An 18,342-nucleotide genomic window follows, 5' to 3' on the forward strand; every position below is an offset into this window, starting at 1 on the left:
GCACAACGGGTGCGCGCGCCCATTCAATTGAATGGGACGCGCTGCCCCTTCTGCCCGCGCGTGCGCTGCGGCTTGAGCGCATACACTCAAGTCCGCATATGGCGCGCCCGTGTATGGCGCGGGCGCACTGTATAATCTTTTTCTTGTGTCCAGTGCTAAGCACAATGATTGCACCTGTTTTCCTGTATCTTCCTACTAGGCAAGTCCAGATGGACCAGTTTGGTGTTGGTGGCTTATCTCCATATTGCCCCTTGACTTGAGCCGTAAGTTGACCATCTTCTCCGACACTTCCCTGAAAGCTCGTCTCACCCAGTTGAAGAATATTCTCAATGTCATTTTGGAAAGCCGTGACTACAGCAGCTAATTCTCAGACTTCATTCCAAGACAAAGGTTATAAATAACGCAGAAGAAAAAAGTGGGCTCATTCTGTATCGCCTGCTAATTTTTCTCTAGGCCTTTATTCTTTATTTTTTCTTTGTTTTTTGATTTTGTGTTTTTTTGTCCAATTGACCTCAAAAATAGGGCCAGGAACCAGTACACTGGTGTGCAATAGTAGCAAGACTCATTAGCAATGTTGCACCGTCCACAGGATATATATATATTTTGTATTTCAGAGTCTTTAATTGGTCTTGTTTGGTTCAAAAATGCAATGAATTTAGATGTGAAATCTGTCCAAGAAACCTGACTGTCCAGTGCTAAGTGAAGAAACATCTAAAGAACCTTTACATTTCCAATACAAAGAAAAACCCATCTAGAAATGCTAGAACTTCCTGGGTTTCACCGTTTTCTGCCATATAATGAAGCTTTTAAGGGATGATTCCAGTCTGTGCAAAATGTACTGCCATTCTCCAAATTAACTCATTCCTTTGAAGCTGTTATTATATGATGAACAGGAGAGAGAAAGGTACAAATGTGGCACATGTCCTTTTCTTTTTTCCTTAGTTGCTCCTAGCAGCTTGATGGAGGAATGGTTTTGAATCAGGGCCATTGCATAAGAGGAGAGAGTTAATTGCTTCTTCAGCTCTGATCCAGCTCCCTCCCCACTAAGCCCATAGCATTTTATTTTTAGTTAAAGAAAAAGATGGGAGATAGAATTAGATGAGTGAAGTGTAATTTGCCACTAAGATATAAGTAAAAATGCTTATCTAGATAGTACTTCTTCTGTATTAGAGTGGGCAATTGGGAGTTAGGGGTGCACATTGTCCCCTTCAGTCTTGGAGGGGTGCATCCCTGCTGTATTCCCTGGAAAAAATCATTTTGCTTTTGTCCACAAATGTTCAATACATCTGGTTCTCTTCCTGTTAGAAAAAAGACCTCCCTGGGCCTAAAATAGGCCACATACACCTAGAACATGGTGATATATATATATAAGCAATGTAATTGGGGAGGTTTTTGGACTAGGACTTCCTGAATCACCCGCCAGTGTGGCTATTGGCCATGAAGTCAGAGGGATTTATGAGACTGTCAAACTAAAAACAAATCTCTGCCAATAACAGTGCAAGGTATTGGTGTCTTGTCCCATTGCTTAATAAAGATTTAAAACTTTGTAGTTGCTGGATGAATACTTTTTATTTAAAAGAAACCATACTATTGAATTTTGAGAAATTAACAACAACAATGTGGCTGTTGTTAATTTCTCAAAATTCAACAGCATGATTTCTTTTAAATAAAAAATATAGCCTCATTACAGTGAGCATTTTGCAATATGTTCAGCATTGCTGGAGCCAACACAGTCCTTACTCTTATATTTCTATGTCAAACCACTCACTAGTAGGATCTGACTAATGTGAACAGAGAAGATGGGAAGGGGTTTCCCTTCAAAATAGGTGTAAACCTAGAAAATCAGACTGCTGACAGCATATCTAGAAATGGCTGCCATCTTGATATATTGGTTAACAAGTGCTGTAAAATGTTTTCTGTCAGGGTTTTTCTCCCAGACGTGCTGAGCAAAGATTTGTTTTGGCCTTATGTGTTTTCTGGATAGTGATCCTTCTCTACACCAGAACTTCACATAGATACATTTTAAGACCACCATTGCTAGAATTCCTCAGCCAGTATGGACACGCAAGCATGCACTCTGGAAGGTTTTGGGAGTGATGGTTCATAATAGTAACTGCTTTGAGCTTTACTATACATGTACTCTATAGAGTTAATTGTAGTACGAAGGATGCTATGGTGAATAGTAGGCTTCATTCCCATGCACATTGACATCTATGAAATTTTGTTGCACTATAAGAACACTGCCATTATAAACATTGCAGAACTACATTAATAGTTCACCCATGGCCACATTCTGAGTGTAAGTATAAACAAAATCATATTCATCAAGAACAGCTCCATTTTATTTGTTGGTTTGTTGGATCAGTTGATTAATACGTATTGTATAGGGTCAAGGGCTAAAATATGTACATTTTGTGGAGCATGAGTTACAAATTGAATGTGAGTACTATTTTGGGATGAGGGTGAACTTTTTAAAGATCAGATCTGCAAGCTCTGTTTTCAAACAGCGTAAGACTCAAGTGCCCTGGACCCTGGTAAATCCACCTTTTGTGGATGTGGAAAATTATCAGGATGTAGATTTGAAAATTTGGTCATGTCACTGTCCCACCATAATATATTTTGAACAATTTTTTTAAAATGTAGCAAGGGGGTAACAGTAATCGAAGCTGCCCTCTCCGAATGTAATTTTGCCTACCTTTTTGTAGGGAGCATTTTAGTTTTTGTATTGCCGTGTAAGGGAATTTTTGCATTGTCTTAAGTTCTAACAGAGGTGGGTGTCTAGGCTGCTGCATTTTGTTCAAGTGATTTTATCTTTCTTCTCCGCCATATGTACTTGGAAACCATTCATGACAGATACTTACATTAAATGTTGTACATAGCTTTGACATGGATTCTGATAGTCTTTCCTGTTAAGGCCTAAGTCAGGGCAAGTAATTATGAAAGTGCATGTATTTTTTTAAAGCTATAATTTAAATACAACAGGCTCTCTGCCTGACTTCCCATGTTGACACCAGCTGTTCCTTTGCCCCCCCCCCCCCCCCAATTTTATATTCCAAAACAGGAGTAGGACTCAGATGTTTTCAGCTTTAAACCCCAGCAACTCCCTAGCCGGCATAGTCAATGGAGAGAAATGCTGGGAGTTGTGTGTGCTCTAGGTGCATCTGGAGAGGTGCACAGTTCCCACTTCTGTTCTAAAGCCTATTCTTTTGTATAATGTATGTCATTAAGGGGAATAATGAGCTTCTGCAACCAAAGATGTTAAATGATGGTGAAAAAGGGATAGGACAAAGTTGGGTTATTGAAATCTGCACTTGTTTCACTTTTAAGGTATTAAAAATACTTTACTGGCTGGAATCAAATACCCATACTTTAACTACAAATATCCATACGTTGACTACTTTAAATATGGCTGCTGTTTGGACATGTGAACGTATCTATTTCTAACTGCTTGACAGCCTCAATCTTAAGATTTTTGTGCCATGGCAAGCCATTTGACAGAATGACTTTCTGTTTTGCCCTGTGCTGAGTGGTCCTCTTGTTAAAAGTATCCATTCCAATTTGGTTAGTTCAGTCAATTTGGTCTTTCATTTGGTGGGGGAGGAATTCTTCTTACCAGGATAAATTAGCATTTCTTCCTACATCTGCTTGGCCTATTTATATGGCCTTGAAATTATAGATATTTCTGAATTATGGGTAATTGAGGAGAAGCTAGGATACCCAATAAACTGGATAAGAGGAGTATCTCTGTGAATATATATCCATTTATGGAAGGGATTTGCTATTGCTCCCTGCTTTGTGTGCTATAGGGAATAGAAGTATGAAGGGAGTGCTTAGAGCCACTGACCATACGCACAATTTTTTTCTCATTTGAAAAGTGCCTTTTTTCCTAGGGTGAAGAATGAGCTACTCCAGAGCCAGACAAAGTTATGGGAGATTTTTTTTTAAAGTTTACTGTACTGACTGCATGGCAATTGGTATTACTTGAGCTGCCTAATCAAAGAAATTTATTCTGCTTCTTGCTTTTTCTGAAAAAACAACACACACATGGATTTCTTGTTCTCCCACTTTTCAAAGGCTATAAATGTGGATGAGGATGGTCTCTAAAAGAACCATATGATCTACTGGCTGCATGATATCATTCATTATTTTGTGATTTGTGAGCCGTTTCTATTTGGTTATAATGTGTTAAAATCCCTCCACTTTGCTTGGAGTTCTTTTGAATTTGTATCTTTTTATTCCGCCTGGCCAAATTATTAGTTGTTCTTGTCAGACTAATAAACTTAATGTGTGTTTGTTTGCTTGTTTTTTTAGCATTGTGTTCATGTATGTTTGAGTCTCAAGAATCAGATGTGAGAGAAAAAATATTTCATTCATATGATATTGAATGATAACAGAAATACATGCCATATCCAGCTATAGACAAGGGTTTATGTAGGCAATTATCTTATCAATTGCCATGAAAAGTGTTAGTCATCAGTTGCAAAGAGTTTCATGGACCATACTTTGCTCCCCAGTATTTTTTGTATCAATGCATGTAAAATACAGATTTCTGCTCCTCGCAGTTCATGGCATTTAGATGCTTTTATACAAATACATGATGAAATGTAAGGTGAGGATTGTAGTAATGAGCTTAAGCTATTTTCAAAGTTGGGGAGTGAAAGCTTTATGTGGAATATTAATGTGATCAATGTGACACTTTAGTAAATCTCTCTCAGATCAACATTTTTTATTCAGTAACAAAATCTTTCACCACTAGGTGTTGCTATAGAACAGAGGACTTCTCAGACAAGAAAAATTAAGTGCAGTGATGTAGTTATCAGGGAAAAGAAAAAAGACCACACATATTTCAACCCTCTTTTTTTGAGCTCATGTATCTCAGCATAAACTGAATTGGTTGTATGATGCTGAGTACTTGATTGGTTCTAAGTTTAGCCATCTTTAAACTCATTGCAATCAATGGTACAATTGGGTCATAGCTGACATTGTGGTCAGTCCTGTTCATTTCAATCAGTTTACTCAGGCCCGCTACAGACAGGCTCTTGAGGCACCCCCATCATGTGCTAGGGGTTGGCCGGGGACCTAGCGTCCACACTGGCCTCACTCCTAGCACGTGATGGGGCGTAATAATGGTGGCACCCTATACACACAGGTGGCGCCAATATTATGTGTCGGACGCATAGCGTCTGCATGTCGCGTGGCACTTATGACATCGTGAGTGCGCCATTGGCGCCTCGCAGTGTCATAACCGCACCGCGGGAAGAAGTGCCATTTTGGGTTTCTTTTTTGCTCCGCGCGGGAGCTGCGCGGTTTGGCTGCTACGGCTCCCTCGCGGAACAACCAGCAGCGCTGGCAGACCGCCGCTTTTAGGCGGTCTGGAACACGCCTGTGTCTGCATTATTACAGTTCTGTAGGGAGACTTATGTTTTCCACTGAGATTCTTCTGTCTTTATGGATATGCTATAAGTTCCCAATCCCTCAAATACTATCTTGTAAAATAGGTTCAGTCTACTTGCAAATGATGAATTAAGTAATAATGTGTAACCTCACTGGTAAAATAATAATTTGGAGGAGTCCTGCTGAATTGATGGGCCAATCCAGTCCATTGGCAGTATTTGAGCTATGTTCAGCCCTTTGGCAAAGAGGCTTGATTTTAGCAAAAGCTGTATTTCACAAGCAAAAATTCCACATTAGTTTGATGATTTTTTTAGTATCCCCTGTTCCACAACTATTGTTTATTCATGGTATTTGTTTACCACACCCCAGTCTACTAGCCTCCTCCCCCCAAGGTAATGCACAATGGGTAAAAACATTTAAAACAACAACAACAAAAACAGTTTAAAACATTCCCAAACACAAGGAGGAGGCAAATGTCCTTCTCCCATCATTAAACAGTGTTAATCGCATGATTGGGGGGAAGATTATCACACCCCTGCATGCTTATCCTGTTCTCTCATCCGTAAACAATAATGGACCTGTCATTTGGTATTAATGGGAGCTTCTGTTAATACCAAATGACAGATCCATTACTGTTTACAGACAGGAGAAGAACAGGATAAGTGCATTGGGGTGTGATAATCTCCCCCCTCCCCTCGATCACATGATTAACATGGTTTAGAGACAGAAGAAGGACACTTGCCTCTGTGTGATCATCTCCATTGTCTTTTCTAGTGAGTCATGTCTTCTTATGATATGTCCAAAGTACAACAGCCTCAGTGTAGTCATCTTGGCTTCTAGGGAGAGTTCAGGCTCGATTAGCTCTAAGAACCATTTCTTTGTTGAGAGTAAACAGCTGGCCACAAGCACTGGTGCCCACAGATACAGTTAAATAATTCTGTTTAGAACCGGTTAGTTGAACAAAGTTTGGATGAGCACTATATAATAATAATAATAATAATAATAATAATAATAATAATGTTTATTTATATAGCGCTTTTCCAAATTAAATCAAAGCGGTGTACAACAGGAAGCACAATACAAAGTCAAAATAAAACATAACAGGCCTCTCTCCCCCTGAAGATGGTGGTCAGAAGGAGGGCTCTTAATCTTTCAGGCCAGGCCTCTCTCCCCCCAAGATGGTGGCTGAAGGGAGGGCTTTTACTTCTTTCAGGCAGGCAGTTGGAGCTAGCCTGCCTCTCTCCCCCCAAGATGGTGGCTGAAGGGAGGGCTTTACTTCTTTCAGGCAGGCAGTTGGAGCTAGCCTGCCTCTCTCTCCCCAAGATGGTGGCTGAAGGGAGGGCTTTACTTCTTTCAGGCAGGCAGTTTTTATATTTCTAGACCACCCCTCCAGTTTACGAAAAGAGATGTAGAAAATAAAATTTAGTAAAAATGAAACAAACAGCAATTAAAATTACATGGCTATATATTAAGATGGCTGATAAAATAGCAAATAAACCTCCTGGAAAGATCAACTGCATGAAAACTGAAATGAATTTTTTTAATCCTTTGTGGGGGGAAAACACGTAAAGAAGATAATGACATTTTTTCTATGATTTAGTGGGCCATGGCTATCTTAGCTATCCATGGTCCGGCACTGGTACAGTGAGCACTTGATATCCTTTGGATTTGTTTCCAGTACCTCCTATGGATACAGAAATAATTTGTAGCTCAAGTCCTATTATATCCAATTGGGTAATAAAATGGTGTCCCTTACCTAAAATGGCAAAATCAAGGTTTGCTTTTTTTGGAATTTATAAAAAAAATCTTCAACCTATGGAATTTGTGGATGAAGAATCCATGGTACAGGGGGCTGACTGTATAATGAAAGCATACTGAGTGGTTCTCATTTATTGATGGCAACTGCCAAAGCAAATGTACAGAGCTGTGGGCCCAAGCTTTATGTACAAAGCTTTAAAGCAGGGATGGGATTTGTGTGATCCTCAGGTGATGTCAGAATACAATTCCTGGCATTCTTCACAACTGGCTGTGGTGGCTAAGCCTACTGGGAGTTACAGACATCCAAATTTGGAGACCCACATACTTCTCACTTCTGCCTTAAAGGATAATACTGGTATACTGAATTGGCTAAGTTTGGAACTAAGAGCAGGGAATCTGCTGCCCTCCTGAAGTTTTGGACTGCAACCAGAATTTGTCAAAGTTGCTTTTTAAGATTACACCTCCCATGCTGGTTGGAGTGGTCTGGAAGCTGTAGTCTAAAATCATAATTTTCTTGTTTTTCAAAGTTCTGGCTACATTTCTCAGAGTTCCTGCCCAGTGGCCATATTGGAGTTTTTAATCCAAATCATTTGGACTGCATCTGCTTTCTAGAAACAAGCACACATGAAGACAGTGAAATTAGCAGAACAGAAGGTTGACATACTGCCAAAGGGGGAGTTGTAATACCCTATCCCAGCTAAAAACTGTGAGTAATTTTGAAAAGGAGAGGCACTTGAAGCACATCACTGTCAGGGTCAGACCCGCTGTTGGAAGAGGGGAAGACCTGCAGCTGTATCTTGTAAAGGCAGCAAATTGCTACTTACTTTATTATACTTTTTTTTACTGCCAGGAAGGGAGGGGGAATTGGTGAGGTTTTCTGCCTTAGGTGAGAAACTCAACCTACCCTAGGTTATTAGGTACCTTGACTTTGGGAATGGGGAAGGATAAGAGCTACTATTTGCTGTTTTGCCTTAGGCAACAAACTGTCATAGGCTGACCCTGATTATGAGAACCAAGCCTAGAGTTTATTCAAGTGTGGAAAACTTTGCAGATTTGGCTTCACATAAGAACAGAGAACCATCCCCATTTCAGTTTCCCTTTTCTGAGAAATACACTGAGGAAGCTAATAACAAATTCTCTGTCCCTGCTCCCCTGCCACACACATTAAAGGATGCTTTCTCTAGTTAGGGTGGTTCAGTGCCAATAGTCACCTGTTTCAAGTGGGTGTTATTCCTACCCCCAGGTATCTGAAACTCTTCTTTCAGATTTTGGGTGGCTGTGGCTCTCCACAGACCTTGAAGCCACCACATTTTCCTTTCATGTACAAAGAGGCCAATAGCCATGGCTTCAAAGCCACAGGGAAAAGGAACATTAAAGGTAGAATCCGCAGGCTGCCAAGAGGCTGTTGCTTTGTTCTTCGGTTCTAAGTTTACTCTCAGCTCCATTTTACTGAGGTCGAGAGAGAGGGAGAGAGATTTTTGTGGTTTAAAAAAAGTGTCACAGGTTGGAGAGTGCCTTTTCAAAGAACCAAATGGAAGGAGGGGTCAGCTTCCCATTATTTCCCAATATTAGAATCAGGCAGACATTAATAGCATGGTATGCTTGGTTGCTTATCTATAATTACAGTGAGGCTTCTTCTCTTTTCCCCTCTCCCTCATCTTGCACTCCAAATAAATTACTTCAAGTTTTTCTTTAAAATTCCAGGTAGGGATGGATCAGCCAGGATTTCTGTAGGTTGAGATGAGAAGTCACAGGTGTATATGCAGAGGCAGGGAATTTTCCTTCCCTTCCTTTCCTCATACCTTACTTAGGAATTCTAATACATTATTCACATGAGGCTTGAGGTGAGAATTGCGAGACTCTCCCCCTTGGTGAAGATTCATGGAAGCAACATCATCTGACCTAGTCAGTGACAAATTGTGGGGCCAGGTTCAGGGACCATCCCCCTGTTGGCCGGGGGTGTACGAGTGCCGTGGCAGCAAAATGAAGCATGCCTCTCCCAATATAAGAATTCTGCCCCCCCCCCCCCCACCACCACCAAAATGCTCCACCAGATTGCAAATTTCTAGCACGGAAGAGAGTGAAACACTGAAAATCATTCACACCTAGACTCTTATATTTACTGTGTTCACATTCCCTTGGTCATTTCAACAGTCCCTTTTCTTTGGAAGCCTAAACTGTATTTCTAAATGTTCAGCAAAAGTCAACTTGGGTCCAAAACACACTGCAGAAATAAACCAGTTGGAGACTGCTTTAACTGCCCTGGTTGAGTGACAGGGAATCCTGGGAATTTGAACTTATCACAAACCAAAGCTCTTTGACAGAGAAATCTAAATATATCACAAAACTACAATTCCCAGGATTCCCTAGCACTCAGCCAGGGCAGCTAAAGTGTTCTCAAACTAGATTATTTCTACAGTGTGTTCTGGACCTAAGTTACTGCAATACTAAAAATTTAGGGACTGAAACTTTCCATCGGACCAAAAGGATGCGCCTCAGTACTGATTGGGGCTGGCCTGGTAAGGGGCGATGGAATGGGGCTGGCTTGAGGACACTTCGGTGTGCAGTAAAATCTGTTCTCCCTCTGCAACGTGCATCCCCGAGAGTCTCCTTTACATGCCCAGATTGGTTACCAAAATGTGTGTGATAAGGTTCTAGAGCACCCTGTTTGGTGGGACCTAGCCAACCAGACAGACCCTGATTGCTTGTATCCTGTTTTGCCCGTGGGAAGCTATCCAAACTCTGAGTATGAAGACAGTCCTGAAGGAGCGGCATGCAGCTGCCTCTGTTTTAGCCAGATTGGGGCCGCAGAAACTGCACACTGCAGCCCCAATCTGGCCTTTGCAGGGTGAAAAAAGGAACCACAAATGGTGGTTCCATTTTGCGACCTGCAAAGGGTTCGATAGCCATGTTGCCATGGCTTGGTGGTGCTCCTTCAGTGCTTTGTTGTAAGTACACAACGCGGGAAGAGTGCCATAATACAAGCACTGTGCAGCACGTTGTGTGGCATCACGCCACCCTGGGGGTGGAGCTGGGGCATGCATCACGGAGACTCCATGCCCTGACTCTGCCGCCAAGCCAGTCCAAAGTGCTGGTCTGAACAGCCCCTCAGTCTTAAGCAAGACATGAGAGAAAGAGAATCAAGGTTTCTATAGAAAAGGAGTGGTTGTCTAATCTAGTTGAGGTCCTTCATGAGTCAGTAATCAGTCCAGGAAAGCAATCCAAAGGGTAATCCAAAAGAATAGTCAGAGTCCAAGCAGAGGTCTAGGCAACAAGCAATCAGTCAAGAAATGGGGCACCAGCATGGCTTTCTCCCAAGGTTGTCAGCCATGCTAGACCAAGTTAGGTGCTATAGCCTGTCCAGGTCTTGCAGGTGCTCCCTATTAGCAATGTGCTTCTTATTTAAATGCCAAGAGCACTGGTGTCTTTTTCTTTCCTGGTGTCTCTCTGCAGAGGTAGGTATCTGTCTCTTCATCTGAGGGTTGTGGTTGTCATGAACTTTGCTTTTGTAGGTGCTGGGAACTTGGACCCTGTGCTGGCTGCAGGCTCATTGTCTGGAGCTGCTAGACTTACATGTTCCCTGGGCTCTCGGTCTCTCAACCAGAGCCTTCAGATTCAGAGAATATGCCAGGATCCTGGAGACAGGGCAGAACAGCCTGGTGGAATTGGCTGACCTAGAAGACTGTGATAGGATCCTTCCAATGTGCTGCCAAAGGATGAAGCAGTCTGCCATGGCCATGTGTCCACCCTCCCACCAATAAGGGTGCAAAGGCTACTCCCAGGTAAGTATGGGGGAGCAAAAATAAATACAAACACTAAATAAAATATGAATTGTGATTGCTTAAAGTAGGGGCAGTCTTTCTTGTGCTGCTCTATTTACTTCAGTTGTTTCCTCCCCATTAGTTATAATTTGGGAGGAAACCTTTTGTAAATTAAAATAAATTAATCAAATTTGTTTTAAGCCTTTGTGTTGATGGTTTATAAGAATCTCAATTAGCCAAGCATACGTGGCGATGAGATTATGTTTCCTAGACTGACTTTCTGTATTTGAAAGAAAGAGCAATATCCGTAGTGTTGCTGGACTGAATGAAAATCAGCTATTAGGAAACATTTTAATCAATGACAGTTTTGTTTCTTTGTTTGTTGCTATAAATCTCATTACAGGGCAGAAGAAATGACTTTTACTCCCCAAGAAGCTCTGCTGAAGGAAATATGCTAGAAGATTTTGGAAAGGGAACTGGACAGAGTGGATTTGTGATGCCCAGTGTCAAGTGTTGTTATTAGTGTTCTGTAGTGTCCATGTACTTTCTTGTATGTATTTTGAACCTTTTGCGTCTTAAGCAGACACAAAAGACTGCAGTAACTATAGGATCAGAGCATTAATTTCCCATATAAGCACAATTATGCTCAAAATTCTGCAGGATATACTCTAATCATAGATGGAGTCTCCAGTCCCAGAGGTTCAGGAAAGGAAGAGGCATTAGGGTCCATATTGCAAACATAGGATGGTTATTGGAGTGCACCAAGGAATTCCAGAACTGCCGCTGTGGCAGACAAATGGGGCCAGGTATCCTTGTCCTTGGATGCAGTAATAATGGCTCCTCATAAGGAACTGCCACTGCCATAGGGAAGCAGGTGTCCTGGACTGCAGCCAGCATTCACAGACATACGGTGATAGGAATGACTCAGCTCAGCAAGTGAATGCAAACACAAACCTTGCAAGGATTCAGCGTGAAAGCAGTCCGAGAAGTCAAGCCGAGGTCAGGGTACCAGAAGTCAAAGCAATCCGAAAGCCAAGCCGAAGTCAGGATACTGGGAGTCAGAGTGGTCAAAACAGTCCGAGGTCAAAGCAGCCAGAAGATAACAAGGGTCCGGTCCGAGGTCAAGCAACAAGGAATCAAGGTACAAGAAGCCAGTGCTAGCAGCAATCACACCAAGGGATCATGCAATAAACTCTGGCAAACACTGAAGGTCTCTCAGCAGTTTAAGTAAGGGAAACTCTCCCCCGTGCCACCTGAGGCTGGTTGGCTAATTGCCTCTCTGCAATCCTCCTGGATCTGTGCCTGCAAGCACTCTCAGCCCTTCTCTCTCTGAATGTAGGCACCTCCAGACAAGCTTCCTCCCCAGAGTCACCACTAGGCTGTTGCACCATAGGAAGCCCTTCCCTAGCACTAGGACCTGGTTGGGCCTCCTCCTCTGGGGCTGGGAGAGCACAGCTGGGACCTGGCAGGGCAGGATTGCCACCTGGTATAGACTCAATCAGCTCTTGCTCTGGAGGAGGCTCATCCTCCTCCTCATCCTCCGAGAGCTGATCTTGGCTGGCCATGACAGCAGGGTTGAGTGCATTCGCCCTCCTCCCATTGGGAGGAGGGCCAGCTCAGGTGTCACCCCTTCTCTTGGTGTTACTCAGTGCAGACCACACCACTGAATCTCCACAGTGATGCAACTGTACAAGGTGTTATGGTTGGGATGCCAGTTTTACTCTCTCACACATTGACTTTTTTTTTAAACAAAATCTCATATTGTTTTCATCGAATGTATGAGGAACTCAGTGTATTCTGGAAAATTCTTATGAAAAACCAGCCAATCATGGTCACTAGCCAAATGTCAAAGGGACAGCTATTCACAGTTTGGAGACAATAGTAAAAGTGTGATTTTGGGAAAGTTCTAATCAAAACAGTAACTAAACAAAATTCTCATTCATTTCTACATTTTGAGCAAGGTTTATTTTTTCCTGCTTCAGTCCACTATGTCTAGAATGGGACTCTGTGAAGACACATTTCATGGTGAGAATTCCAAAATTGCCATGGATAAATGTGCTTTTATTGTATCATTATTTTGTGAATCCTGGGTCAAATCCATTCAGCCAACCCTTAGCACTATGTTTGAAGGGATTTAAGTAGGGCTGAAGATATATTAAGGGCATATATACATTGAAAATGTCTCATCTTCAATTTAAAAACACTGGCTGAGGGAGCCCAACCAAGGATTGCAGTTAAAAACCCTCCCTCTAAGGTACTATTTGACTTGCATGGGAAACTTCCAAATACCAATGACTTAAAAAGTTGGGGAGGGGGGCAGTTTTTAGTGTGACATAATCCTGGTCTCTTCACCACAAAAGCTTTCTTTTATTTTTTTTTTAAAAGGTTTAAATAAGAAACATTAAACATATACACACATTTATTGTTCCAGTTTGTTTCAACTTCAGTCTCAACCAGTCTTTGAAAAGTTATTTTTAAAATAACTCAGCTGGAGTTACATTTCTGAGAGTTAAAAACAAAGTAGTTACTTTTTATTACAGTTGCATTTTTTTTTTAAAAAACAAGGGCTTTATTATGCAAAAATAATTAAAACAGTAACTTTTGAAACACTAGCAGAATGCTACAATTGGCTGACCTGTGATATGAAAGAGACATAGCTAGTACTTTTATCTGCCTTCGTTACTAGAAAAGTAACTAAAACAATTATAATTATACTGCAAAAAAAAGGAGTGACCTTATCTTGTTATGTTACAATTGTAATATAATGGAAGCCAGAATCCTATTGGGGCTTTAGGCTAGTGTAACTGTGGTTATGTTAGTGGATCCACTCTTTATAACACTGAGCAAGGAGTAACTCTGCTCCTCCTTACTTAAGAAATTTGCTCAATAGTGGAGTGGTTTCAGTGTTGGACTATGGAGATTATCAGATGAGGTGGGACAAAGTACGGGAGCGAAGCGGATTGTTCCAGTCCTTATCCTGTCCTGATCGCATGAAAGGGTATCACGCATGTAGCGCTTATATAGTCATTATCCCATCACTGAAGTGGAATTGTCATGTCACTATTGAATAACGGAAACTTCTGCTAATGAGAAATCACAGAGCAATTCTGCTTCACTGATGGGATAATGACAGAATAAGTGTGATGTCATCTGATAGTCTTTCACACAGTCACAGACAATTCCACTTCAGTAACAGGGTAATGACCAGATAAGCACAACATTGTCTGATAATCTTCACATGATTGCGTGATAAGGATGGGAAAAGGATGTCCTTTCCCCCATGTGATGATCTCCTATGACTCTGGAAACCAGGGTTCAATTCCCAGCTCAGCCATGACACACAAGGGAAGGCAATGGCAAACTTCAACTGAACAAAACTTGCCAAGAAAGCCCCATGACAGGTTCACCTTAGGTTCACTATAAGTCAGAAATGACTTGAAGGCACAGAACAGCAACAACAACAGAAAAGGTTATCAGATGGCACCTGGACAAAGTTCCGACCCAAACCAACCACCACTGACTGGCTCCCTTGGTCCATTGCTGAGCTGGCTGCCTCCCTCCCCAGCAGGCCAGACTCTGCATTAGTACTCTGGTACATTAATATTTTACATGCTACTAGCTGTTGGGATCTTGGCCAAATTATATCTTCATTATTTCAAAAAGGAATAAATAATAAGTAAGTTGTTATTTGCAGCATGTTTTTTCAAGCTCTAGCCTCAAGTAGAATCATAAAATCATATAATTGTAGAGTTGAAAGAGACCACAAGGGCCATCCAGTACAACCCCCTGCCACGCAGGAACTTTCAATCAATTCATCCCCAACAGATGGCCATCCAGCCTCTGTTTAAAGACCCCCAAGGAAGAAGACTCTACCACTCTCCGAGGGAGAGTGTGAAATGTGCGAAATGGAACTCTTGTCTTAAAGTTCCTGAGTAGTCACTATTCCAGTGGCAGAAGTGGCCAGAGCTCATTTCATCAGATTTACCTAGCAGTCACCTTGGTAAGTATAAATGCCATGATTATTAAATGAAGAAGAAATTAATTGCATATATGTGTGATTGTTGTTGTTGTTTTTAACAAAGACAGGGAAATGTTTCAGTAGTGCAACAGATTTTAGTAGACATGTCATAGTCATGGCACTATACTGAGCACAGAGGAATACAGAATGAAATAAAAAGGATGAGGTTAAGTCAGAATGGTTCTGAGTGATTGAAATACCAGTAGCTGGCAAGATCAGTGTGTATAAACAAGCATCAAAATTAAGGGTAGTTACTGTTAGGGCGTGGAAAGACGTGCTGTGTCCACCACGACCACCTACAGAGTTGAACCACGTCGACATGATGCCAGGGAGAAGGAATCTGAAGAGATGTCTGCAAAGGTATTCAGGCCAAGAAGGAAAATATTTCTTCACCACTGCAAATGGCCTTAAGCTCCTGGCTTGAGAAATAACAACAAGAGCACTTCAAGCCTTCACTCTTCATGAGGGCTTTAATAAATAAGTTACTTTAATAAAATAAGTTACTTTGCCAACCAAACAACCATAACAACAAAACAGAGAGGCAGTTACTCTAATACCAGCTGTCAAAACTGACACTCTCTCTCAGAAGGACTGACAGCATCAACATTCCATAATGCAAGTGTCAACTGTCAACTGCCACTGGAACTGTAATAGGTTATGCTACAGCTCTATCTTGTGGACACATAAATGTCATTTCCTAACAGTTACTTCAGAAAGAAAGGTAGAAATTCTGAGGGTTTGCTGAGTACTGACATATCACATAAGCCTCATTTTCATCACAATTATGTTAGTAAAAGGAAAGATACATACTTCCTTACTGTATGTCCCTTAAATATTGTAGTATGACTCAGGCTGTTTCTGCACTTGATGGTCCCTCACATTCTCTTCTGCACTCCTCCTTACCTCGCCTTTTTGCCCTATACCCTACCCAGTATGCCTTTTGCTTTTTAATTTTAATTTGTAATACAATTTAGCAATTATGGCAATGTGGTGAAAGAAAAGAGAGAGGAAAAAAAAAGAAAAGAAAACCACCCTGCTCCTGAATAAAAAAGAGGAGTGGGGAGAAGAGGAGATTGATACCATGTAACTGCCCATGGAACTACTACTGGAAGTACTTATCACACCTGAGGACTAATGGCACCGCAGCATGATTGGGAGCTTACTGAGGGGTTTTTCCCATCAATGAAAAGGTGCACTCTAACCATGATTCTGATGCACAGCAGCAATGAGTTGGAGGTGATATTGTGCCATAGGTATCACCAAAGGTGTTAATTTCACTTTAAAAGCTGTGTATGATAATTTCCCACATATCAGGTTTTCAGAGATGCTGTATCAGTGCCTTGCAGCCAACTGGGACTAAAAAAAGGAAACAGTTTACTTTGACATCTGGAGATGATTCTTATAGTTAGTTCCAATTAGAATAGGCCCATTGAATCAATGGGATTTACCTAAGTCTTGACTCATCGTTCAACAGTTGGTTTAATGAGTCTACTCTAGTTGGAGCAAACTAATGAGATTCAGGCTTCCCTGTTCATGCAGACTCTTAATTTATTCTCTCAATTTGTCACGGGGAGAGGAGAAAAGAGAGAGTAACAGAACTCTCATTTTACTTACAGTTTGAATTTGAGGCCTTCACAGATGAAGATCAAAGTAGAGTGTCAGCTTGTGTGTGTATGGTGGAGAAAAATGGAGATTATTGGTTTAGATGGTAGATGAGCTGCTTCTGCCTCGGCCTCTAATATGTGGTGAGGAGGCATAATTGGTTACATTCTAATAGCCCAAGATGGACAAAATACTGCTCTGAAGATACACAAGGGCTTCCAGACTGTATTCATTAATCCTCAGATGACAGCATTTTGTAGCTTTGAAGTACTCTGCTCAGTGCTCATCCTTGGCAACCATTGAAGGAGCTGTCCCTTTCCTCTGATTCCTCAAAGGACCTGAACATCTTTTAGAGGCTATCAGGGAGCCAGAAGAGTACATGGGAGAAACACATGTTTTAGTAGCCAACAAATACAGATATCAAACACAACTGACATAATACAGCAAAATAGACAGTCCCTAAGAGAAAGAAAGGCAGCCACAGTGATTGTGGGGGACAATTTATGCTCCCATGGAAGACTGAAAAAATGGCTGAAAAGTCACAATTTGGCCAATTCCCATCTGTGATCAATAGAAAGGGTGTTTGGCAAAGACCATGCTCAGACAGAAGTGTTTTGAGTGCCAGATTGGAGTGTGCTGAGGGTTAGTGATTGTCCTCATTACAGTTCTGACCAGCTGATATCTGTCCCTACCAATCCTGTTTATCATTCCTCTTTCAACGGGTAAAAGCTTATCTCTTGCCCAGTGGTGTACTTTATGCATTTGTGTTTTAGGGCCTTAACTATGCTGTTAACATTATTAACAATCTAAGAGAAAGAAAAGAATTTAAATAACAGGTGCTGTGCAGTGGAACTGTGATCGTGGAAACAGTAGGCCTGGAGGAAAGGGTTAAGTCTTGGTTAAAATTGTCCTTCCCAAGAAATCAGGATCAAGCTGAAAAATCCCATTGGCACCAATCTTAGAATCATAGAATCATAGTCTATTCAGATCATAGAGTTGGAAGAGACCGCACGGGCCATCCAGTCCAACCCCTGCCATGCAGGAAATCCAAATCAAAGCATCCCCAGCAGATGGCCATCTAGCCTCTGCTTAAAGACCTCCAAGGAGGGAGACTCCACTACACTCCGAGGGAGTTTGTTCCACTGTCGAACAGTCCTCACTGTCAGGAAGTCCTTCCTAATGTTGAGGTGGAATCTCTTTTCCTGTAGCTTGCATCCGTTGTTCCGGGTCCTGGTCTCTGGAGCAGCAGAAAACAAGCTTGCTCCCTCCTCAATATGACATCCTTTCAAATTTATAAACAGGGCTATCATATCACCTTTTAGCCTTCTCTTCTCCAGGCTAAATATACCCAGCTCCCTGAGTCGTTCCTCATAGGGCAAGGTTTCCAGACCTTTCACCATTTTAGTTGCCCTCCTCTGGACACGCTCCAGTTTCTCAATGTCCTTTTTGAATTGTGGTGCCCAGAACTGGACACAATATTCCAGGTGGGGCCTGACCAGAGCAGAATACAGTGTCACTATTCCTTCTCTTGATCTAGACACTATACTTTTATTGATGCAGCCTAAAATTGCATTGGCCTTTTTAGCTGCCGCATCACACTGTTGACTCGTGTTCAACTTGTGGTCTACTTGGACTCCCAGATCCCTTTCACATGTAGTTTCATTCAGCCAGGTGTCCCCCATCCTATATCTGTGCATTTCATTTTTCTGCCCTAAGTGCAGTACCTTACATTTCTCCATGTTGAATTTCATTTTGTTAGCTTTGGCCCAGCTTTCTAGTCTATTCAGATCATTTTGAATGTTGATCCTG

At 41.7% G+C, this 18,342-nt stretch overlaps 1 protein-coding gene across 2 annotated transcripts in view; it reads left to right on the forward strand.

Annotated features, from left to right (window-relative positions):
- LOC149321760 (LON peptidase N-terminal domain and RING finger protein 1-like) overlaps positions 1–4,304 on the forward strand; it is a 54,821-nt gene extending 50,517 nt beyond the window's left edge. Inside the window, exons 12-13 of one of the 2 annotated variants that reach the window (XM_089528119.1) lie at positions 200–390; positions 3,891–4,304. In XM_089528119.1, coding sequence (XP_089384245.1) covers positions 200–364 — 165 coding nt within the window. In that variant the 3' untranslated portion in view covers positions 365–390; positions 3,891–4,304. Of the gene's footprint in view, positions 1–199 lie in introns of both variants that reach the window. The other variant, XM_089528111.1, reaches the window with a different exon arrangement.
- Positions 4,305–18,342: the final 14,038 nt, after the last annotated feature.

Source organism: Sceloporus occidentalis, unplaced genomic scaffold (genome assembly GCF_023333645.1).
Source record: "Sceloporus occidentalis isolate IW3139 unplaced genomic scaffold, rSceOcc1.0.p SCAF_1, whole genome shotgun sequence".
NCBI classification, from domain to species: Eukaryota; Metazoa; Chordata; class Lepidosauria; order Squamata; family Phrynosomatidae; genus Sceloporus; species Sceloporus occidentalis.